The following is a 26347-nucleotide window of genomic DNA, read 5'->3' as shown; positions in this document are numbered from 1 at the left end:
TGGTTATGAATCTAGGTGGGGGGTTATTGGGGACATCGGTGCTGGGTATGTTCTGGGTGGTGGGGGGCGGTATTTTGGCTTTGTGTCTGGCATCGCGAATACGTTTTTTAGGATATTATCTATCTGAAAATTTCTTAGTTAGGATGTCGGATTGTATATTGTAATCGTGTGGGTCGGTGCAATTCCTGAAGATATGTTGAAACTGATTGTAGGGAGTATTCTGGTTCCAGGGGCGATGATGAAAGTATCTACGGTTTTAAAAAGGTTTTTGTTTTGATTTTGTCATGTTCTATAAATATGGTTAAGTCAAGAAAATTGATGGAGGTGGGGTGATGTTGGGAAGTCAAACGGAGGCCGGCTTTATTGCTGTTGAGGAATGTAGGATGCCCAGAAGCGCTCTTGGTGTGCACCAGCTCCAAGAGTCATATAGCACTTCAAAAGCTCTTGTAGTGTGAATCAGCCCTACAGGAACTGAGGAGGTAACCAGTGTGCACAAGCAGCACAAAAAAAGAACTTGGAACACAACTGAAACAGAGGATAATCTTCCTGAGAACATGCCTGTGATCTCCAGCTTTCCTCATGTTTAACCCTTGAAGATTTTTGATCAGTGAAGAACTGAAGGTTTCAATATTTTATCAGGGAACTTTATATTACTACAGTGGCGTTCCTGGGGAATTGGACACCCAGTGCTAATTATTTACAGACACTCCCCCCCTCCCAAAAAAAATTGGGGGGGATTTTTGGGGAAAAGGAGTCGTCAGGATGTGGACTGAAATGACCGTTATGTCACTCTGTACTCTATACAGTGCTGCAGAAGATGTCAGTGCTATATAAATACACAATAATAATGTGGTAGGACATTAGGCTAGACTATGGCACAATTAGATTGTGATCTCCTCTAAGATCAGTCAGAACAGGGGGACATACAAAAGAGGGGTTGCATGGGAGGAGGGGGGTAGGGATAAAGAGGTAGAGGCACAAGACAGAGAGCCTGGTGGGGGAGGAGAAATGGCAGGAAGACCTCTCACCAGGACTGCAGATATCACCAGTGCTGTTTGGAAGGGATATGCTATTAAAAGAAGCCACTAAAATCTGAAAAGAGGAAAGGGTCATGGGGGAAGACAACAGGGTGGGAGGGGGCTGGAAAAAGAGATACGATTACCTGTAATCAAGCTAATCTAAATTGCCTGGATTTCTTCTCTGCTCACTACAGAAGTCAGCTGTCAGCACCTGTATCACTGGCTTCTGCAACAGCAGACTGCCTGCATTATTCATTAATTACTCTGATCAAGACAATCTATTGATTAGAGTATCTAGGGCACTCTGGTATTACAGCAGCCAGTGAACATGGCTACTAATGACAGGCAACTTCTGAAGCACTAAACACATCCTGCCACCTCTCCCTGCTAATGTCCCAGCTGCAGCACAGCAATCTCTATTCACCCTGCTACTCTGCACATTCTCTCACTACAGGTTGTGTGTAGAGAGTGAGGAGACACATTGCTCACAGGACAGGAAGGGGTAGGGGTGCTACATCTAGTGCAGCAAGTAGTACAGTCCCCTGCACTGAGCACTACAGCGGCACCCCTAGCCATGGCTATACCGGGTGCTGTGAGCACCTGCAGCCTTATGGTAGGTACGCCACTGGGGAACTATTATATGTTTATCAGATTTCAGCAGAAATCCAATGGAATATTTATTATGCTGCACCACTAGCTGTGTAATGTTTAAAGGAAACCTGCAGCCACAAAAAATGTTTTAATCAAAAACAGATAATTATCACTGTTGTGGGGAAGCCCCCATTGCCATCCGGGACCTTCTTCTTCTTTGTGTTCACACTCCCCTCTGTGTATGAGCACAGCTGCACTGCGCAGGCACCAGTAACGTTTGCTCTTGCTCAGTAGCATGGAGCTGCTCGTTCACAGAGAAAAAAGGCATGCGGGAGTGGCTCCATGTGGCTCCATGCTACTGCTGAGTTGTGGGACGTACTTTGTGCCTGCGGAATGTAACACGCTCATAGGCCGAGAGGACTCATGGCCGTGATCATTACTCAACATGAATATTTTAAAAAGGGTTTCAGATTTACTATAAGGCACTGTAGGCTCATGCCTACATGTGCCTAATGTGGGAGAAGTAGCTCCACTCCTCGAATGACCCGCTCCTCCCTCTAATGCAGAGAGGTCTTCTGGTCTCCTTTCCCTGCAATTAATAAAATGTGCCCAGTTGCCACTTCGCTCCCCCCCCTCACCTCGCTAATTAGGTGTGTGCAGAATGGGGATGCCCTCATGTTACAATGGGTGGTGCAGAACAAGGATGAGAAGAAGGCACTTCTAGAGGGGGGCGAAGCCTCCCTCAGCCAACAAGCAGACTGCTGCAGTGATGGCAGCTTGTCCTCTGTGCCCTCCAGCTTGGGGGAAGCCCCAGCACCCTAAGTCTGAAGAACTCATCATCCTCCTGCTTCACTGCTCTGTCCTCCTGCTTCACTGCTCTGTAATCCTCCTGCTACACTGCTCTGTCCTCCTCATCTCCCAGCTCCACTGCTCTCCCCTCCTCATCCTTCACTGCTCTCCCCTCCTCATCCTCTTTCTTCACTGCTCTGTCCTCTTCATGCTTCACTGCTCTGTGACTCTGTCCCCCTCATCTTTCACTGTTCTGTCCTCCTCATCCTCCCGTTTCACTGCTCTGTCCTCTTCATGCTTCACTGCTCTGTCCCCCTCATCTTTCACTGTTCTGTCCTCCTCATCCTCCTGTTTCACTGCTCTGTCCTCTTCGTGCTTCACTGTTCTGTCCTCCTCATCCTCCTGCTTCACTGCTCTGTCCTCCTGCTGCACTGCTCTATCATCCTCCTGCTACACTGCTCTGTCATCCTCATCTCCCAGCTTCACTGCTCTGTCCTCCTCATCCTCTTGCTTCACTGCTCTGTCCTCCTCATCTCCCAGCTTTACTGCTCTGTCCTCCTCATCCTTCACTGCTCTGTCCTGATCTCCCAGCTTCACTGCTCTGTCCTCCTCATCCTCCTGCTTCAATGCTCTGTCTCCCTCATCCTTCACTGATCTGTCCTCCTCACCCTCCTGCTACACTGCTCTGTGCTCCTCATCATCCTGTTTCACTCCTGCTTCACTGCTTCACTGCTTTGTCCTCCACATCCTTCACTGCTCTGTCCTCCTCATTGCCCAGCTTCACTGCACTCTTCTCTTCATCCTTCACTGCTTTGTTCTCCTCATCCTCTTGCTTCACTGCTTTGTCCTCCTCATCCTCCTGCTTCATTGCTCTGTCATCCTCATACTTCACTACTCTGTACTCTTGCTACACTACATTGCTCAGTGTGTGGGGGTGGGGGTGTGTGAAGTCACACGGTGGGTCAGGATAAGTGTGGAAAACAATGCTCTTGACCACCGCTCGGCTGAAGTGATCCACCAGGAGATCGCAATTATTATGAAACCATAATATTAAAAGATCACAAGATTGAGAGGTGCACTGAGGAGAAACAGGTAGTTATAAGTGTTTTGAGCAAAAGAATAGATATCACTATCACTTTGTAGTGCTAGAGTCCCTGGATTCTGTCTGCATAAAGTTTTTATATTCTCCCCATATTTGTATTGGTTTTTTTCTGGGCATTCTGGTTTCCTTCTACATCCCAGAGACATACTGATAAGTTAATTAGTCCCCCTATATTAACTTTAAACTATACAACTGTATAACTGTGTATCTGTAGTTTATTATTGCCTATATAACTACTGTATATATACTGTCTAGAATACAGTGCCTCAGAAGATGCTGGTGTAACAGCAATATAAATGTAAAACAATCATCTCCTTTTCTGTTTTTACATTTTTATAGTATTTGCATCTTTTTAGTATTAATTTTAAAAAATGTGTTTATACAATTGTTATAGTATGTGTGAGCATCTGTGGGTAAGCTTAGAGCTATTACAAAAATCCAACACGAGGAGATAGTAGCCATATCTGTCCTCTTTCAGTAACATCAGTGTGAAAAGAGCACAGGGTTGGGATGCAATGTAACATGTGACATCCAGCAAGAGGGGGATGAAGTTTTCATAGATAGAAGACATGCATGCACAGCTGTGGGGGCGGTGGGGATGCCAAGTTACATACATAACACCAGCATTCGTTTTTCTCTCTATAAAGCTTCTTCTCTGGTACCTCCTCTCTTATTATGACGCCTTAGGTAAATGCCTAATCTGAACTAATGGAAGCCCCTGCCCTTTTTATACCAGATATAGAAGAGGGGGAGGAGTGGAGGATGTTTGCAAAGCAGAATCAAACGTGGTCATGTTGTCAAATCTGTGTTTTCTGCTTGTCAATCTGCTCGGATTCAGCAGAGACGTGTCTGGCTTCCCAAGCATCTAGTGCGCAGACGCTCAGCAGACAGTGCAGCTCAGTGACATGCTCCTGGATGTAGCAAGGGGATTACCTTTTCATTCTATTTACCAGATTTTACGCCTAGTTGTTTTGTTCTTATCTTCTGTGTCGCTGTCTTCTTATTTCACAACTTGCCTCATTGATTCGTTCATAGTCACTGCAGCAACAAGCATTTCTCTAATTTTTTTCTCACACATTCATTTCTATAACTGACTCTTTCTCCAACACCATACAATATATGCAAAGTCTGTTTGCCTTTTTGTGCATTTGCTCTCATCAGTTCCCTGAGCCCTCAGATGCCATAGAATCCCCATGCACCCCTAGCCATCCATCCATCTGATACAGAGTACGTTGGTACAGTCTAATCTACCTTCATCCCGGCACCAGCGCTGTCAGCCCCGCTGATGTGCTCTCAGATGATCACTTGTCAGCTCAGATGAACAGAAGAAAAGGACTTTGTGTTTTCGAATTGGATTTATGAATGGCACTGATATGGAGGAAATACCATTTCAGAAAGTCAAAACCAGAAGGAAGAAATGCCACTGTTCCCCCTCCCTCCCTCTGGATGCCATCGCATGTGAAGACGAGTTTGACTGCAAAGAGCTGGAATCTCTATTCCAGAATTACAACCTAAAGCTGGAGCAAACCTCAACCTTGAAGGCTCTTGCTGTTTTAATTATCATGACAGCGACTTTAGCATTGGTGGAGTTAACGTCTGGACCTAGCTTAACCATTTCCAAAGGGTCTCACCCTGTGCACTGTATCATTTTTGTATCTCTTTTCATTGTCACAAATGTCAAATATCTCCAGGTAACGCAGCTTCAGCAAATCGTCAAGCTTACTTTGCTTTTCAGCTTCACTTTTTCCTTCTTGTGTTGCCCTTTTTCACTGGGATCTTATGGTTTGGAACCCCCCTCAACATCTTATCAAGGAATGTGGCAATTGATGCTGGTGATGTTTGGTTCCTATTCATTGCTTCCAGTTAGGACCCTGCTGGCAATTGTTTTTGGGTTCATGGTGTCCATTTCTCACATAATAGTTACAGCCACATCAGTCAACGTTAAAAGACAAAAGCTCTGGAGAATGGTAAGTGTCCTACTATTGAAGTATTGAAGCCTCACAATGCTGTGTGCAATGAATGAACTAGGATTCGGAGCTGTGTACCAACAGGAGGTCACTGACAACTCCCTATGCCAGGAGGGAGCGAGGAACTGACAATGTGAGCTGGCTGGCAAGGTTTACCTGCTTACAATCATAGCAGGTTAGGCAAAAAAACAAAAACAGTGTTAATAATTTACAAATAAATGAGGTTTAACATTAGTTTGCAAGATACAGTAACTTTATCTGGCTAAATGGGGCCCTGTCAATACCCCCCCCCCCCCCTTTCTGCACAGGTAAACTGAGAACCAATGTTATTCCATTGGCTAGAACACACTTAAATGTGTTATACATGCAGATAAAAACAGCCAGCAGTGAAGCACTGCACACATTTTCTCTATCAATTACATTCATTTCTGTGATAAAACGTGCATGTTTTCACACATACAGACACACATGGCGTGCAGAAAGCGCATATAGAAAGCTGACAGACAAAACTCCTGGCCTCAGCTTATTACACTCACTCTGTCTATTTCTGATGGAGCAAAAATGGCTCTGCACACTTCCCCAGCATCACAGTACAGAGCACTTGGGGAGTGGTAGAAAGGTTGGGGTCTGGTGCTGTACACAAAACCCTGCTGAACACTGAATAGGGACTTTCTAAAAATCTTTGTCTGCAAAACTTTGCATGATTCCTTATCAGAGGCTGAGCAGATGCAGTCATTAGAACAATTGTGCAGAGAGTACAGTGGGTTTTTTTTCTCTCTGTGCCCTTAGTTGTCAGTGTCTCAGGATGGGGAAAGAAACTTCTCCCCCCATGGAGCCCCCTGCAGCTTTGGGCCCTCCCTGCGGCTGCATCCCTTGCGCAGTCTATTGTTAAGCCCCTGGCTAGAAGCATGCTTAGCAGAACGGCCTACATTGTGGAAAATGCATGCGTTTTTGCACATAATGAAAGTCTATGGGCCGTATAAAAAAAAGCTTATCTTTGCATTTTCCAATGTGCGTGTTTTGAAACGCACAACTTGCTGCAAATTTCTGTGAAAAGTATGTGAATTGCACATAACAAAAATTGAATACTCACCTAAGGGTAATTTTCCTTTCCATGTGCAGCTCTGTGGCAGCATATGTATGGGGTAAGTTCCACCCCTAATAAATAACAGGACCCTAGCTATAAGTAAGTGACCCCAAGCGAGTAGCATTCTCAGTGACTAGCCATAACCGTAGAATAGAAAAAGTCAACAAAAGAAAAGGAAAGGTAGGGACTAGGGAAATCTATATTCAGCCATGGAGATACACATTGGGCCCGATCCAATTCACTTTTTTTCCTCCATTTTCGCCTAGGAGATAATTTTTATCTTCTATTTAAAATAACTTTTCAGCACTCTGCAATTAAAAAAGTAGGTGAAAAGTACTTTCAAAACTATTCTAAAACTAAAGTATTTTCTTGCTTGCTGGTGGCTTAAAGTGGTATAAAACTCTGACATAATATTTAATAAAAACATGTTTTCCTACTTTTTATTAGAGATGGCCTGAACGGTTTGCTGGCGAACGGTTCCCAGTTAACTTCCGGGGTTCGCGATCGCGGAGAACCGCAAACTTTTCCGGAAGTTCGGTTCGCCCCCATAGTGCATCATGAGCGTCAACTTTGACCCTCTACATCCTAGTTTCTCAACATGCGGTACGCGTACCCCAGGGGGTACTTCTGATGGTTCCAGGGGGTACTCGGGTTTGATTTACTTAACCAAGAATAACACATTTTGAGTTTTAAAAAATGATAAATCTTATATAGACAACACCAAAATAGTATTTTAGATAATTAAAAGCAATAGTTAAGGCTTGGAAATTGTTTGGTACCAATTATCATGTACTATAATTGAATATATATTTGTCAAGGGGTACTTGTGATAATGTTTACTATGCTAGGGGGTACTTGGTAAATTCAAGGTTTTAAAAGGGGTACATACCAATAAAATGTTGAGAAACACTGCTCTACATCACAGTCAGCAGGCACATTGTAGCCAATCAGGTTACACTCCCTCCTGGAGCCACTCCCCCCCCCCCCCCCCTATAAAAGGCAGGCAGCATCAGGCTTTGGACTCACTCGTGTGTCTGCATTAATTAGAGAAGGGAAAGCTGCTGCAGACTCTCATAGGGAAAGCTTAGTTAGGCTCTTGTAGGCTTGTTAGCTTGCTCCTTGCTGATTCTTATTGTTAAAAAAGCACCCTCAACAGCTCTTTTGAGAGCTAATCTTGTTCTTGTGATCATTTTTTGTGTGTGTCCCACTGACACTTGTGTTGCATAGACAGCCTTGGTAATTCCTACTGTGTGTGCCACTGCCAGGCCCAGCACATTCAGTGATTACCTGTGTGTATGCCAGGTGCACATTGAAATTCCCATCACTGCATATACCTACCTGTTGTTCACTTCAGTCAGTGCACCCACCTACCTATGTGAGCGCACGCAGTGTCACTTTGCTCGTCCGGTACCTGTCTGTGTGTGACAGGTGCACATTGTAATACCTATCACTGCATACACCTATCTGTTGTGTTCAGCGCACCCACCTACTCACGTGAGTACACGCAGTGTGATATACCACTCGGTGCATACCTGTTAAATGCACCTGTGTGACTGCACATTGTATTAGTCAAGTCAGTGCATACCTTTCACTTCATCCCCCCCCCCCCAATATGGACAAAACAAAAGGCAGAGGCAGGCCACCTGGCAGGTCTGTTCGAGGTCGCGCTGTCGTGATTTCGTGCGGCCCTCGACCACAGTACATTGTTCAGAAGAAGGCACATGCCATCAACCCCCAATATTGTCAGGACCAATGTTATTCATAACTGGTGTATTCATATTGTAATGTACCTAGAAATGCTTTCTGAGTATCTAAAGTTTCTGTGTAGGTCCTCGGTGATCACCACACTATGGAGGAGATCATCTTTGGCCTATGGAGAGGGTGAGACCAGGAGCCCTTATGGTGTAATATCGTTAGGACAAATTATAATAATGGGTAGTGTGGGTAATTATACTCACAAACATGGGTTGCACTTCTGCAACCAACGACAATGCATGTGGAAAAAACCTGTTTCCGCTCGGTATCCCGGGAACACGCTGGAATTGGGTGGTCGCTCTACTCCTTTGGTCCTATACAATGGTGGATTACTCTCACCAGTGATAGGGTAGAACCTCAGAGAGGTTATATATGCGCCCTGGCACTGCACAGCTATCACTTACGTTTTTCTGTTTTATTGACCTGCGTCCCGTGAAATGCGTTGTCTACAGTTTAACCTTATACTTTTTAATAAAGACTCCCTTTTACACCTATGTGAGTCTTCTAGTGAGGTAAGAGATCTCCTTTTTTTTTTAATTATTACTTCAATATTGACGTTCAGATACGTTTTTAAGGGTGCCTCCACCAACTTGCTTCCATTTCTGAGTATCTGTCTGTGTTCTGGGGTGTCTGAATTGCCAGAGAATGTTTACATTCCTCACTTGATAAAATTAAGTAAACACAAGATAATGTTATATCCAGTTCGGATGCATCTAGCTTTCCCTGCAGGGAGCTTGTAAGTCCTGTGTTTAACTAGTTAAATGCTGTTCTAGTAAAAAACAATGGTGGTATAATATGCTGTAAATAATCTTTTAGAGCAAAAAGAAATGCTGGGTTTCATACCACTTTAACCATTTACCGACATCCTATTAAAACGTCATGCTTACCGCTATTAACGGCAACATGACGTTTTAATACGTCGCGCATTCCCGCCGCTGCTACCGCCGTGTGTGCGCCGCTTCCGCCGCCATCACCGTCGGGATCCCGTGCTGGGTGATTGGGGAAGAAGACCAAACGGTCCTCTACCCAATCGCAGTGCCTGGAGTGAATGGACGTGACCGCGAACAGCGGCTACGTCCATTCACATAAACAGGAAATGTAACAGTTTAATATAGTGTAAAAAAAAAAAAAAAAAAAGTGAACGCGTCCTATGAGTGTTCACTAGCGCCATCTTGTGGCCAAAAAGTATATTACACCTACAAAATACATACATTTTCAAGTATATACACATCATAAATAAAATTACACTTCCAACCCTCCCCCCCAAAAAAAACACTTGTAAAAAAAAAAATCAGCTTAAAAAAAAAAAAAAAATAGTTGCCTTAGGGACTCAGCTTTTTGTATTCTATATTTTATGGGGGAAAATTAATTTTAATTTATTACATAGGGGCTTGTAATTATGACCAGAACAAACAGAAAAATAACCACTTATATTTCAAAATAATATACTGTCGCCATACATTGTGATAGGGACATAATTTAAACGGTTTAATTATTGGGACCACTGGGCAAATAAAACGTGTTTGTTTTATCCACAGGAGAATGTTTAATTTTAAAACTATAATGGCTGAACACTGAGAAATAATGATTTTTTTTCTTTTTTTCTGTTTTTCTCATTAAAATGCATTTAGAATAAAAAAATTCTTAGCAAAATGTACTATCCACAGAAAGCCTAATTGGTGGCGAAAAAAACGAGGTATAGATCATTTTCTTGTGATAAGTAGTAATAAAGTTATTAGGGAATAAGGGAATAAAAGGGAGGAGCGCTGACAACTGAAAATTGCTCTGGTCCGTTAGGATAAAAACCCTTGGGGGTGAACTGGTTAAAAGGCATTTTATTGATAAGATGTGAAATATCACCTAGGATAAAACTTAGGAGAAAAAGGGAATTGGATCGGGCCCATGGAAAGGAAAATTACCATTAGGTGAGTATTCAATCTTCCATTTTCCATGTGCCTCCATGGCAGCATAAATATGAAATTTAACTAGAAGAAAAAAAGTAGAGGGAGGGACAAGACTTGGTGAACAAAAATAATTTCAATTAAGGTTTGTAATGTTCTTTCAAAATTCAACTGAAGAAGAGGAAGCTGCTGGATCAACTCTGTAGTGGGCAATGAAAGTATGGACAGAGGACCAGTTGGCAGCCTGGCAAAACTTTGCTGGAGAAACTTTAGCAAAGGTGGCCCAGGAGGCAGCTGTGCCATGTGTGCAGTGTGCTGTGATGCCATCTGGATTAACAAGGTCATAGCCCTATGAGAGGCTTTGTTGATTTGTATGAGCCATGAAGAGATTGTTTGGGTTGATGCCACTTGGTCCTTTCTCAGACCTAAGGGAAAGAAGAACCATTCCTGAAGCTACATTTACATTAGCTCTAAAGGATTGATTCACTAAACTGCGCAATTTTTTAGCACGCGCGTAAGTATTAGCGCACGCGCTCAATCACACGTATAGCAATTACGGTACTTACGCACATAAATAGAGTGCGCAGTCATTCCAGATGTAGTTAATTGTGTGTGCAATTTGTTACGGTGTGATGTGATTTTGTAAAAATGCCACATAGCATTGCATTAGGATAGAAGAGCTTTTATAATCACTAGCACTTAAAAAGCTCTTGCAGTGTGAATCAGTCCTAAAGGTGTATTGTAATGGATTGCGGAGACACCGCCGCGTGGACTGACAGCGGGGCGGCTGAATCCGCATACAGTCTGGCGGTTTCTCCGCGGCGGCCTGCGTCTGGTTTGTCTGACCCTAGTAGTGCACACAGATGGAGAGCTACGCGCGCGCGCGCGCTAACAGGCAGGCCCTTTATACCAATAGGAGAGGGATTAGCTGATCAGGACGATCAGCTTATCCCAGCGCAGCAGGTGATTGGTTGAATGGGACTGGGTGGCGCTGAGGAGCGCTTTGCTATATATACTTCTCGTCTGTCAGTGGCTAGTTGTCTGCCGTTGCGAATGCTTATGTGTTAGCACTCAGACCTTAGTCAGATCCTTCAGTGTGTTTGAACCAGGTGGACCTGGGAATTCACACTTAGCCAGATTACTGTGTTACTTCTGTGTTATACTTTAGACCAGTTCCAGGGTGTAGAGACCACGGACCTCACACCCAAGACTAGGGACACTGTGTTACTTCTGTGTTATACTTTAGACCAGTTCCAGGGTGTAGAGACCACGGACCTCACACCCAAGACTAGGGATACTGTGTCATTGCTGTGTTATGCTTTAGATGAGTCCCTGAGTGTTGATGACCACAGACCTCACACTCTAGACTAGGCCTCTATTTGATATCTGTTATGACCTATTGCTCCCTTGACTCTGCTTCTGCTCTCTGATTCGGGACCTTTGCACATCTGATTTCCTGTTGCCAACCCTGCCTGTCCCTGGTTACCGAATCAGCCTTCTGTCTCTGTACTTTATCTGCTCGTGTGTTGCCGACCCGGCCTGACCGACCTTCCTACCTGTGACACCCCCCCTGTGGGATGTCCAGTAGCTGTAGGGATTCCCTGTCTCTCAGAGGAACCTCTCTGCAATCCAGTCAGGGACTCAATCTCTCAGGAGTTCCTTGACTGCAGTAGAGTCTGATTCCCAACAGTTCAGGGGAACACTGATGCTCTGTGTACTCCAAGCCTATCAGGAGATACTCATTATACAGCCTGGAGTCACCTGCTCCTCAGGTGGTCCAGACTCACTTACTGTTGCACTAAACACTTACATTTATCAGGTGTCCAGAGGTTAGTTATACTTGTATTATTGGTGATTCTGCAGATCATCAATAATCAGGTATAAATCTGTATTCTTGGTGATACTGCAGCTCACCAATAATCAGATTCTCTCTGTGTGCTGACACCGATCATTACACATCCAACTTTGATTGGACAATAAGTGTCTGTTTTTAAATCTTTATGTAGTATAATTTTTTTCAGGTAATCTCTCAAATGATGTTTCAGAATGTACAGTTTCCAATAAAAATTGTATGCGTGTACCAGCCTTAAAAGGAACTTGAAGTCAGGCTTCCATGGTTATTTTAATTTTAACCAATACCAGTGTCCTGGCTGCCCTGTTGATATATTTGGCTGATACAAATTTATGTGAACAATCACATTTGTTCAACTGTAAGGGGAAAAAAACACCATGTAATTGCTAAATACATGGACCCTAAGGGGAACATGGTGTGAATTGGTGGGAGAAAACTGTGGGTCCAGCAGCACAGGAGCCCCTGCAGAGCCCAGGGGCCCAGGGATAAATGTCCCTTTTGCCTCTTTGCCAGCTTTGGCCAAGAAAGCTTCCCAGTGTCCCCAGCAGTGTGTCCCAACTTCAAAGTGTCCCCAGCCAGCAGTGTTTTAAATTTAGGTGATCAATCAAATTTTTCAAACTAAACCATCAAAGTTAACAGTATGCATTCATAGCACACACATTACACATCACAACAGACAAACTACAGAGTATCCACATATTACATTAACTACAGTGATATTCAGGCAACAAAAGTTATGCTTGACGTTTAACACAAGCACACGCTGTTAGGGGGACCTGACATACTTACTTGCCCAGTATAAAGCTAAGGGCCCACCGAGGAAGTTTCAGCCGCCCCCCCTACCTTCCCTCCCCCCCTACCTCCCCCCCCCCCCCATTTTGGGCTTACAAACACATGTACTCCAGAAATTTTGCATGATTTTATGGTAGGGAATAGATTGTAAGCACTTCTGAGGACAGTCTCCAATAGGGATATGTCCTCATGCGCGCCGGAGCAAAAATAAATGGGTGTCACCACGCACTGGAACATCGGCGTGGTCATGATGAGTAATGGGCAGACTTTAAAAAAAAAACACAAAATAAGTAGTGGTGTTATTCACAGAGATTAGGTCTGACCAGATAAATTTTACATAAAATAATCAAGTAGTTACATGCCTCATGATAATTCATCAAGTAGTCAAATGGCAGCAGATTTTCCGCCAAAATGCAATCAGATTGGCGACAGATTACCCACAAAATGCAATCAAATTGGCAGCAGATATCCCCACAAAATGCAAATAGATTGACGGCAGCTATCCCTACAAAATGCAATCAAATTGGCGGCAGATTTCCAAACAAAATACAATCAGATTGGTGGCAGATATCCCAACAAAATGCAATTAGATTGGTGGCAGATATCCCCACAAAATGCAATTAGATTGGCAGCAGATATCCCCACAAAATACAATCCATTTGGCAGCAGATATCCCTACAAAATACAATTAGATTGGCGGCAGATATCCCCACAAAGGCAGGTCCCCAGTTAGTGGGGGCCCCCATGCTGGAAGGGGGTGCAGTGGGCACAGAGGGACCCCCTCCCTCACCTGGAGCCCCCCCCCCCCAGTTTAGGTAGTCAGGTCACAGGTGTCCCCAGTTAGGTAGGCAGGTCTAAGTCCCCCCCAGCTTGGTAGGAGGTGCAGGGGGCACAAAGCGGCGGAAGGGGGGGCCCTAGGTGAGGGAGGGGGGGAAGCTTCTCCCCTCCCCGCCGCTCAGTGCCCAATTTCCCCCCTTCCTGCGCTGTGCCTGCTTTGGGGCCCCCAGGAGCCAGGAGGCGGGGCCCACTGGTGGAAACATCGGCAGTTCGGTGGGTCAGTACGAGCCTGTCTGCAGTCATATTTAAGTCATGCAGAACAGCCATAAAATGGTGCAAAAGATCATTTAGATCAAGCTCCCACCATCACCCCAGATATGGGGAACCCTCAATAATTTAAAATGTAGTCTAGACATCAGGGCTGTGACTAGGAAAGATTGAACCTGGCTGAGATTCCACAGGATAGTTAGCGGTGTAAGAGTAAAAATAATAATTAATAGGGATGAAACACAAAGTGAATGGGACAGCCACGCGTTTTAGCAAAATCTGCGTGCAGCATGCGTTCCCGGACCGCACAGGTCTGGAACGCATGCAGTGTGAACATCAGACATTGCACTCTATGCAATGTCTGATGTCGTGCGTATTGGCCACCTGCACGCATTTCCAAAACGCGGCTGGAAACGCGTGCAGTGTGATCGGGCCCTAAGGACCTGTTCAGAGGTGAAGACAACAAATGAGTATGCTTCTCGCTTGGGATCACTTACTTTTATAGCTAGGGTCCTGTTATTTGGTAGGGGTGGAGCTTCACTCATACATATTCTGCCATTGAGGCATAAAGAAAATGTATTTCAATTGAGACACAGAAGAAGTGCATTTTACTGCATTTTGACATGTGTTTTTAATAAAAGAAATATGATACAGGGGTTGATTCACTATCACTATAGCTCCCTTTACTGCACGTTTAGTGTGCCTTATCAGTGTTAACGTGCCTTATCAGAGTTAGTGTGCCTCATCAGAGTAACAGAGTGAGCGCTACAAATTTATGCCTGCTGATTGGCAATGACGAGAGCTCCATCCGTCCTGCCCTGAACCCCTGTGGGTCCAATCATTTTAAAGGACATTATTCCCACTCTTTGATTGGCCCAATAGGCTGCCTGTCAAGTGATGGTATGCCTGTCAAGTGATGGTCAAGTGACAGTTAGCCTATTGGGCCAATCAAAGTGCGGGGATAATATCCTTTAAAGTGATTGGACCCACAGGGGCTCAGGGCAGGACAAGTGGAGCACTCGTCATTGCCAATTAGCAGGCATAAGTTTGTAGCGCTTGCTATGCTACTCTGATAAGGCAAGCCAACTCTAAAAAGGCCCGTTATCTCTAATAAGACACATTAACTCTGATAAGGCACGAACTGATAACAAACATTTTTGCAATAGTTTGGGAAATAATCGATATGAAATAAGATTGCATATTAATTGTCAGACTGAAAAAGTGGTCTATATGATCGAATGTCCCTGCGATCTGAAATATATAGGGAAAACCAAAAGGATGATGAAAGATAGAATATTGGAACATTTTCGATTGATTGAGGACATAAATGAAGAAAAAAGCTTTTTAGCTGTCAATTATGCAGAATTTCATAATAGCAATTTGAATGGAACAACTGTGAGGGGCATGTATTAATTAAATATTTCTAATAGACGGAGGGATTTTGATGATGTGCTGTACTGTAAGGAGGCCATGTGGATATGTAGATTAAACACCCTGTATCCACATGGCCTCAATAGAGAGCTTGATCTCAGAGCCTTCTTGAATGCATATGGTTGATTGCGCTATGTGTGCCGCTAGGTAGGATGTAGGGCCGTCTTTCCAATATAATTCCCTGTTTGAAACTAAATTTAATTCAAATTATAGCTGGATTATTAAGGGTGCAGATGTATTTTATTTGAATCCTTTGTGTTTATTTAAATTCCTTGGCTTATGCTTTCCATGAACTGCAGTATGCAGAAAGGCTGTTTGAAGTAACATCCTGACGCTAGTATGGACGGTTACCATGCCAACCCTTAAACAAATGACGTCGGAGTAGGAAGTGACGAGGTGATGCTGTCTCGGCATAAAGAAGGTAGTACAGGGGGAGTGTGATACAACCTAAAGAAACGCCCATGGCGTGAAACACGTTTTTTTTTAAGTGGGCGGAGCCTGATCACACCTGACCGGCTAGTCCTGTCTATGCCCAAAGGCGATTCCCTCGTGTGATTACGTGATCCGAGGCTGGAGTTTTGACCTGTTTAAGCGCTAGGATTACATGTGAGAGCCTAACTAGGACGCCAAGTCGGCTTTTTGTCCGCGCTATATCGAGTTATTTAACTGCACAGCAAGGGAGAAGGGCCACAAAACAGCCTGAGACCTACTGGAGCACAAGCAGTATTGTCTTATGAGAGAAGACGCTGGTGAGATCTGATAATATTATATGCAACCAGTTAGCTAAGCATAGTGAAGGTTGTGACTGATTGCCATTTGACAACAGATTTATAGTATGGCTGGCTGTCTGGCTATATGCAAATCCAAATAGATTCACTAAGCAGACTGGGCTGACTTTTATAGAGCTCCTATAGATTATTGAGCTCCTATAGTAGTTATCCAGCACTACCTATACAGCAAATGCTGCATTAACTGATAGGCTAGGTTGTATGGACAGGCTGACTGGACCTGTGTGCTTGATTTACTGGCCAGTCAGGAAAGTGTGTATTTCAGGCTCTGCAACACACTTGATTTTAAATGCTTGTATTTTTATCACATATTTTTGAGATAATAAATGTTGATACTTGTTGAATATTACACATGATACCTAATATTGCTATATATCTAGTTCTATGAATTGGACTACAGGATCTGCTGCATTGAGAAGTAATGACAAGAAGGATGCTTAACATCTGTCTTACTATTAGAGTTTGGCCTGTAGCTTTTGGATCAAACAGAGTCTTTTTTGACCTGTAATTGCTATTGCTGCGTGTTTGAGTAACAAACATCCAAACTTTCGCATTTATAACACTAGTGAGATATACTGTACAGTATGTATATATATATATATATATATATATATATATATATATATATATACTAGCTGATGGCCCGGCGTTCCCTATGTATTTGGCTGGTGTTGGCTGCGCCCACTTTTTCTAACCCTGAAGCACAATAACTCAGTGACCTAGTTTGTGAGCTTTGGCATCAATAATTTGCTTTAAAATGAAATAAATCTGATTGGCTGGGGCTCCAGCCTAGGGATGGTCGGAAATGCCAATTTCCGATTCCGCTGTAAATCCGCATTCCGCCATTGCCAATTACCGATTCCGCTTTCCGCTACCAATTTCCGCATTTCAATGAGGAATTTCCGCCGAAAATCGCGGAAATTCCGCCTGACTTTAACATTGACTTTCTCAAAAACTATAAGGTCTTTTTGAAAACTTTTTTTGCATCTTATTCAGGAGATTCTGTTAAATGACCCTGAAAATGTGGTGTTTCTAGGAGTTACGGGTGCTTTGCTATTAACCGCTAAAGTCGGCGGATTTTTACTGTAATGTAAAATGCAGAAAATAGGCAGATGCAGATGCAGGTTATGGGGATAAAAAGTATCCTATATGTTATTCTAGGTACCTTACTATGTGTGTGCCAAATGTCATTCTAATCTGTTCAGCCATTGTTGTGTGATTGAGTAACAAACAACCAAACATTCAAACATCCAAACTTTCACATATTAGTGAGATATATATATTATTTTTTGCACCTAAATTTTCCATGATTCTGATCTTATATCATTAGTCTGAAGATGGTTAATCTTTTGGCCGATACTGGGCAGAGATCTGTGCTGTGCAACTACCCAGGGTAGCTTCCAAGGAACCAGAAATGAATGGTTTTATATGTTTGCATAATAAGACAGTACAAGTGTTGTTCATAATGAGCCTGCAGAGATGACAGTACCTGACCTGCAGAGTTACAAGCTTCATATAAGATGTTGCCCTGGTTACCATCAACTAGAGACTTTTTACACAGCTGGGTGGTCGTGTCTGCACAAGCAATGCAAGAATGCAAAGCTCTCATTAGCAGTTAGGCTGCGCACAGTATGTATAATTGACTGTGCTGTAGTTTGAGGGTTAAGAAAATATGTATACAGTAGTATAAAATCTGCAGGGGGCTGCTAGTATTATCAGGCAGTCCAAGTTCTGTGTCCCTTTTCTAATCTAGTAGAACACTGGTATGCTATTAGCCATAATTATTGTTATCTTTTTCATAGAATAATCATTTTAATTAGCAGTCAACATAACCTGCTTTCAGTTGTTACATACTCAACAGAGCCTTAACAAATGTGATAGTACTTTAGTCATTCTAAAGTAATAATTGAGAAAGAAATGCATAAAGCCAAGACCGCATGTCTCTGCTAAGAACTGGGATTTTAATATTTATTACAAAAGTAAGAAAATGCATCCCAGTGCTCAGCCCTAGCCCCAGATGATGACACTACAAAGTGACTTGCATACCAACAGTTTGTCATGCCTATTGACACACTAGGTGATATGTGATATGGCAACACCTAAATTACCTAATCTGCAATAAGTTGGTTATGTGGTACTACATTATTTTTTTGCCCCATTGCACTATTATAACTTACTGGCTCATCTATTTTGGTAATAGTTGCCGAAAAACAAATAACATATTCAAGTCGACACAGGTCCCTTCGTCACGTGCTTTTTCCGTGTTGCGCCTGACCTGGGCGCCACCATAGATTAAAGCGGTTTAAAACTCTGACAAAATTTTCAACAAAAATGTGTTTTCCTACTTTTTTATATCCCATACAATTATCATATTTGCTTTTGTGCACAAGAATTAATATTCATTTAGATATTATAACTTCCCAAAGTTCAGGTAATTTACTTTGAAAGCTGCTGGTGCATTTTATTTATAACTGTTGTTCTGTTGTAAATGCTGCCAGCAGTTATTTCTGTTTTTCACTTCAGCACTCATCAGCTGAAGTCCTGCACAGCCAGAGAATGTTTACATAAATGTAACAAGTAAAGAATGTGTACACAAGATAATATTATAAGCAGTTCGGATGCTGGTTCTCCCTGCAGAAGAAAGAGTCAGCCCTGTGATGTAACCCTTTGAATGCTGTTTTTTACTAAAAAAAAACATTGTGTTAGTATATTATATGCTGTAAATAATCTTTTAGAGCAAAGAAAAAATTCTGGGTTATATTCCGCTTTAAATGTTAAAGCGTCTATGGCCGTGCAGCAGGATTTTAAGTGTAATTCAGGTGCCGTTGATCAAATCACTTCTTTCTCCTATAAGTTACTATAACTTGGAGAAAAGTATTTAACATCACCCTGTATTTCAGCGGCAACAGGGTGAACCATCGTTCGGCTCACCCTGCGCCCAACTGACCGAGTGGCATACTAATACATTCGCTATTCAAGTTGCGGTTTGCTTGATGTTTTGTCTTAGTAATGCTGTGTACTCATATAATGACAAATACATTTTTTTTTAATACAAGAAGAATCTTGCTAGCTTTATAAACTACAGCAGCACATGTTGTTATTGAGTCTATAATTAACCAGGACACAACCTTTTCCAACATAGATTCACCCAGTGTTACTCCCACTCCCTACATATATATGGCATACATATTTTTAGTTCACAAGCAACCGTTATCCATTTATCCATATTCAGTTTTATTACCTATGTAAATCACACAGCCATTAGATTGTTTAAGTCAAACTGTAAACTTGGGAGACATCTTCCATGGAGTGTATTCTGCCTGCCAAGGCAAAAGAAAGCAAGCCCAGGAGCAGGGCCGGCGCTAGCATAGTGGCAAATTTGGCATTTGCCCCAGAGCCCCTGAGCACTTCAGGGCCCCCCAGATCTCCCCCTTGACTTGTGCTCCTTGGGGCCCAGGACCGGATTTACCTTTAGGGATTGTTTGCAAGCTGCTGCTGACATGTAAGAGGCGGCTCACGTGTGTTTTATTGCCGGTAATATAGCCTCTGTGCAGAGACTAACCCCGCCCACCATTCCCCTGAAGTCTGCAAACACAGCTGTCCCTGCATGGAGGAAGTGAGGTGAGGCAGTGACTGTCAATGATGCACACTGTAGGAGCAACTACAGATCATTCTGTATTCTTCTTAGTCCCATGAAATTCTTCCTGCTCCTTCACACAGCCCATTCAGCTGTGACAGCTGTAATTGCACAGCACAAGTTATGTGAAGCTCATTGAGCGGTAAAGAACCAGGTCCAGCTCTACCACAGCTATAAAGATAAGGGGGTTTAAAGTGTAAATCAGCAGATCGGGTCTCCTCTGTGCAGTGTATAAATCATTAAGTGCAGCACCTGGCTCTTTTCCTCTGGGGTGCTGTGACTTTATCAGCTTCCTCATTGGTCGATTAGTCTTATGATGGATATAGGGGTTGCTGGTATTGTTTTCTGTTTTCAAATGTTGTTTGGCTAACAGTAATGCTATCTAGGCTCCTTAAAGCTTACATACACCATGCAATTTTCCTGACGGATTGATCAATAATTTACAGCATGTCTGATCTGCTTCTAAACAAGAAAGGGATTGATTTCGAGACTACTACTGCATAAAATGACCTTTTTTTGATCGGAAGCAGATCAGACATTCTAGAAATTATCAATTAATCTCACTGGAAAATTGTATGGTGTGTATAGGCCATTAGTAAATCTGGAGGCTGGACTGTGCATAAGTTGTACAATGGACCACTGATTCTCGGTGAAACCTTACATAGAGCTTGACGGTTCAGGGGCCCAGAGCAGGCAGTTCAACGGCCCAGAGGGCTGAATATGATGTGCGTGTGGGTAGGCAGGGGCCCCAAAGGTCACAGTCACTGTACAAAGCTTTAAGGTGCCCATTAGCAGTGTGATTATTAGTTTCAAAAGTTTTTATTTGACATAGCCAATGAACCATGAAGAGATTACACACATGAGTAAATAACAGATACAAAATAATTTGATCCTATGCAGGGATCATAATATCAATCAAAGTAACATGCAGAATTAATCAAAACAATATAACTAACATTTCCAACTGTTATTCATGTCCAGTGTAGATATTAACAACAGTTATGGATATATGAAGTTCCATCAGGCTCTAAGGAGAATACTGTATGTTAAAAGCAATCATACAGTTTTCAGAGTTGAAATACATTAGGCATGATTCACCAAGCAGTGCTAACTGTTAGCACACCTGTGAAAAGCCCTTTATCACGCCTAAACTCAGTTTAGGCGTGATAAAAAGAAACTTGCGCAAACGACGCACCCATTAAACCCTATGGGCGTTGCACGTGCACTTGTGCGATTGCGCGTGCAAAAATTTGCGCGCCGGACTTTCCACGCGATCAGCAGCAGCTGGTGCAAAGGTTAGCACGCCTAAAAGTTTTTAGGCGTGCTAACTGGGTTAGCACCGCTGTGTGAATCAAGCCCAAACCTCCATTAACACTTTAGTCAACCCAGGGGGTCCATGTTTTCTCAAAACAGGGAAATCTATTGTATTTGATCCCTAGAAGTTTCTCACACAGCACCAGTTGGATGACTCTGTTTTTGACCCCCTTTAAGGACAGGGAGCTTTTAAGAGCTTTTTTGGCTAGACGCAATCTAGCAGCTGTGGTAATGTGCTGCAACAATCTATGCGCTGGGAACGTAAGATCATGTGGTTTATTTCCAAACAAGTAAATAGATGGGATGATAGGGATAATTCAGAATATTCAGAATAAATATTCAGAAATGTGACAATCCCACTAAACATGCCAAGCTGTCCACAACTCCTCTAACATTAATTTGACTTATTTACTTATTTGGGCTAATACTGGTGTAAACTACAATACAATACAATACAATAACATTTGTAAAGCGCTTTTCTCCCATAGGGCTCAAAGCGCATTGTGGGCATTCTTCTTTGCTCTAAAAGATTATTTACAGCATATAAAATAGGCTCTGTGGAGTAGCTTCATAGAAGTCTCAATGATGGAGTAATATTGACGGTCTTTTGACAACGTTTCAGAGCAGTGACTTCATGTAAAGGCAGTCATAGTGAAGTGCAAGTTAGTTTCCCATAGTAATGGACTCCAGGGGATCACTGGAAACCATAGTTCAAATTAAGTCTGAGTTGGAACCTAACTTTATGAAATTTGAGTTAATAAATCATTTTTCAGGTGGTGGCAGATCAGTTTTTCTAACCCATGCTTGCAGAGTAATCAAACTGTCTTTTTCCAAAAAATTGTCACACGATAGTGTATTTGTAAGGGATCGCTCCTCTCGGCCGCAGTATGGTGAAAGGCGGCAACAGAGGTAGAGTCAGCTGACACTTAGGCAGGGGTTTATGTAATAAATAGTAATATTTGATGCTGACCCTGAACCCTGGTTTCTCATATCAGAGGCAGTGCTCTTTACCACTATGCTATAGCTGAGCTGACACACAGTCAGGATGTTTACTGGTTACTCAGCTGACATGTATTGCCACTCGAGTCAGCTGATCTCTCTTTCTGCTGATACTTAAACAAGATTAATGCCTGCGTGTGATTGGCTGTTGTGTGCATGTGGCCGGCAACTGATTGGATGCTGTCAGTATTTAAACCTTGCTGTGACACTTGCATAGAGTGACCATATTTTTGTGGGTCCAACCTGGGACGGGGGGGGGGACGTGGGGGGGGGGGGGCGGCGCGCGCAGCGCGCCGCGGCGAAAGGTGGGAAGGAGTGAGGAGCATGCAGCGGCGAAGACTGGGGGAGGGGGGCTGCGGCGCGCGCAGCGCGCCGCGCTGAAAAAATGGGCGTGGCCATGACATTGTATGGGCGGAGCTAACGTAATGATGTAACAGCGAGGCATAAGAAAGCAGTGTTTACGCCATGATGTGGACAAACGAGACTTTGTATCATGGGTGTGCAGAAACTGTGTGATGCTAATAGTATACCGTAACCACAAAGCAGCAAACATAGCCATCTATGACCATTAAATAATAAATGCAGTAACAGTTACCCCGGACACCAGAAAATAAACGCAATAGGCAACATGTCAGTATAAAATAAATGCAACGCGGGCAAACATGTCAGTACAAAATAAACGCAATGCGGGCAACATGTCAGTACAAAATAAACGCACTGCGGGCAAACATTTCACCAGAAAAGAAACGCACTGCGGCCAAACATTTCACCAGAAAAGAAACGCACTGCGGGCAAACATTTCACCAGAAAAGAAACGCACTGCGGCCAAACATTTCACCAGAAAAGAAACGCACTGCGGGCAAACATTTCACCAGAAAAGAAACGCACTGCGGCCAAACATTTCACCAGAAAAGAAACGCAATGCGGCAAACATTTCGCCAGAAAAGAAACGCACTGCGGGCAAACATTTCGCCAGAAAAGAAACAATGCGGGCAAACATTTCACCTGGAAAAGAAACAATGCGGGCAAACATTTCACCTGGAAAAGAAACAATGCGGGCAAACATTTCACCTGGAAAAGAAACAATGCGGGCAAACATTTCACCTGGAAAAGAAACAATGCGGGCAAACATTTCACCTGGAAAAGAAACAATGCGGGCAAACATTTCACCTGGAAAAGAAAGCATTTACTCACCTGGCAGAAGTGTCCGGCCTCTGGCGCGCTGCTCCGTCCCGGGACCGTCTTCCTCCTCCTGCTCTTCTCTCCCGCGCTGACAGGGCTACGGCAAGATGGCGCCCGAAGCCCTGTACTAGTGACACAAATAGGTCTCCAGTACAGGGCTTCGGCAGCCATCTTGCCGTAGCCCTGCTCGCCTGCCGTTGTCGGAAACAGACACCGGAAGAGGAGGCTGGAGCGGGGCTGCGGGCAATGAACTGGCACGGCGTCTATAGACGCCGCTGCCAGTTCATTGAGGAGAGAGTGGCCAGAGTCCCGAGGCCGGGACGTCCCGCTGCTGAAAGCGGGACGTTTCCCGGGACCTCATTAAGCCTGGGACAGCGGACCCCGAATCCGGGACGTGTCCCGGGCAATCCGGGACGTCTGGTCACTCTACACTTGCATCTTGCCCGTGATAGCTTCTAGCTTGCTGGTTGCTGGGTGTGCTGTTACCTGCTGTTTATATTGGATTATCTGGACTTTGACTTGTCTTTGATTACTGGACCTCCCTTGTCTGCTGCCTGAACTGACCTCTTGCCTGGAATTAGAGATGACCCGAACGGTTCCCAGCGAACTTTTGTGGTTCACGATCGCGGAGAACTGCGAACTTTTGCAGAAGTTCATTCGCCCCATAGTGCATAATTAGAGTCAACTTTGACCCTCTACATCACAGTCAGCAGGCACATTGTAGCCAATCAGGCTACACTCCCTCCTGGAGCCCCCCCCTTTTAAAAGGCAGGCAGTGTCAGGCATTGGACTCACTCTTGTGCGTGCAGTAATTAGAGGAAAGGGAGAGGTTGCTGCAGAGACATTAGGAAAAGCTTGTTAGGCTCTTGTACGCTTGTTAGCTTGCTTCTTGCTGATTCTTATTGCTAAAAAAGCACCCCTCAACAGCTCTTTTGCGAGCTAATGTTGTTCTTGTGATCTATGTTTTTTTTTGTGTGGCCCATTTGCATTATATACAGCCCTGTCAGTCAGTCACAGCTGGCCTTTGGCACCTTAATTCCTACTGTGCCACTGCCAGGCCCAGCACATTCAGTGACTACCTGTGTGTGTGACAGGCAGCTGCACATTTGTAATTCCAATCACTGCACCTGTTCACTGTTCAAAGCACCTACCTACCTATACCTACGTGAGCGCACGCATTGTTAATACCAACAGTCATTGCACCTGTCATTGCAGTCCGTGTGTGTGTGTGACAGGCAGCTGCACATTTGTAATACCAGTCACTGCAACCTGTTCACTGCACCTGTGTAACCGCACATTGTTGTACCAGCAGTCACTGCATACCTGTTCACTGCAGCTGTGTAACCGTACATTGTATTAGTCAAGTCAGTGCAAACCTTTCACTTCACCCCCCCCCAATATGGACAAAACAAAAGGCAGAGCCAGAGGCAGGCCACCTGGCAGGTCTGTTCGAGGTTGCGCTGTCGTGATTTCATGCGGCCCCCAACCAAAGTACAGTGTTCAGAAGAAGGCACGTGCCATCAACCCCCAATATTGTCAGGACGTAGTTGACTATTTAACACAGGACACCTCATCTTTCTCAGCTTCCGCATGGAAGTGTGACATATCTTCCTCCTCCTGCTCTGAATCTGTCACCCCACTTAACACTCCACCACCACCAAAGTGCCATCACCCCAGGGCTCAGCGGTGTGGAATTTTTTTTTGTGTGTCTGCCTCAGATGAGAGCAATGCCATCTGTACTCTCTGCCACTAAAAATTGAGCCGTGGAAAGACCAAGACCCGCATAGGGACAATTACCTTACAAAGGCACATGATTACAAAGCACAAACTGCAGTGAGATGACCAATTAAGGAAAAGCAGCACCCAAAAGCAAAGCCACACACCGCAGTGGAAGATTTTTTTCAAAAAAGGCGATACCTAAACTGTACCGTGATGTTGAAAGGCAAGTGGCGACATCTCTGCCACACAGCGTTGGGTCAAGGGTCCATCTGAACACGGATGCCTGGTCTGCAAAGCACGCTCAGGGCTGCCCAAAGACTAAGTCAGTCCACACACAGAGTATCTCTGCCTGCACGCCGTGTGACTGCCTGCCCCAAGACTAAGTCGGTCCCCACACAGCATCACTGCCTGCAGGCCGCTTGACTGCCTTCTCCGCCACCACCAATAGAAATGGTCCGAACCTCCGATTTTCGGTTCACGAACTTCCGCAGTAGAGTGGCACTGCCACTCAGCCGAGGAGGAGCAGAACGACAGCAAAGAGGATGTAGCAGGAGAAGTAGGAGGAGAAGGAGAGGAGGTGGCAGCAGGCCTGCCTGCAAGTTGTGGAGGTGTCACAACTAGGTCCACTGCACAGCCATGTACTCCATGCTTCCCAGCAGTCACCAGGTTGACCCAATGTGCTGTATAAGTAATGTACCTGCCCTGACTGTGCTTTGCAGACCAGGCATCCGTGGTTAGATGGACCCTTGACCCAACGCTGTGTGCCAGAGATTACACCAATTACCTCTCAAAATCACGGTACAGTTTGGGTATCGACTTTTTAGAAACATAATTGCGGCCTGCAGGGGGCGTAACTAGACATCACTGGGCCCCCTGCGAAACTTTGGATGCCCCCCCCCCGCAAAACTTTGGATGCCCCCCCCCCCCCACCCCCCTTGGTTTCTGCACAGGAAAACTGAGGACCAATGTGTTTTCCCCATGCAGATAAAAACACTTAGACTTAAAGGGGAACTGAAGAGAGAAGTATATGAAGGCTGCCATGTTTATTTTCTTTTAAGCAATACCAGTTGCCTGGCAGCCCTGCTGATCCTCTGCCTCTAATACTATTAGCCATAGCCCCTGAACAAGCATGCAGCAGATCAGGAGTTTCAGACTTCAAAGTCAGATCTGACAAGACTAGCTGCATGCTTGTTTCTGGTGTTATTCAGATACTACTGCAGAGAAATAGACCAGCAGGGCTGCCAGGCAACTGGTATTGCTTAAAAGGAAATAAACATGACAGTCTCCATATACCTCTCTCTTCAGTTCCCCTTTAAAGGAAACGTCAGGCAATCTATGCTACCCCTAGATCTAGTTACCCAGGGCTTCCTCCAGCCCC

The 26347-nt window shown here is 44.2% G+C and overlaps 1 protein-coding gene across 4 annotated transcripts in view; it reads left to right on the top strand.

Annotated features, from left to right (window-relative positions):
• Positions 1-26347, top strand: part of ADCY1 (adenylate cyclase 1) — a 643071-nt gene that overhangs the window by 42181 nt on the left and 574543 nt on the right. For 3 of the 4 annotated variants that reach the window (XM_068236509.1, XM_068236508.1, XM_068236506.1), the window contains exon 1: positions 4772-5468. The exons of the other annotated variant lie outside the window; for it this stretch is intronic. In XM_068236509.1, coding sequence (XP_068092610.1) covers positions 4860-5468 — 609 coding nt within the window. In that variant the 5' untranslated portion in view covers positions 4772-4859. Of the gene's footprint in view, positions 1-4771; positions 5469-26347 lie in introns of those variants that run through there. 4 annotated transcript variants of the gene reach the window in all.

This window comes from Hyperolius riggenbachi, chromosome 5, assembly GCF_040937935.1.
Source record: "Hyperolius riggenbachi isolate aHypRig1 chromosome 5, aHypRig1.pri, whole genome shotgun sequence".
In the NCBI taxonomy this organism is placed as follows: Eukaryota; Metazoa; Chordata; class Amphibia; order Anura; family Hyperoliidae; genus Hyperolius; species Hyperolius riggenbachi.
Note: the sequence above shows the minus strand (reverse complement) of the source record. Positions and strands in the feature narration are given on the sequence as shown.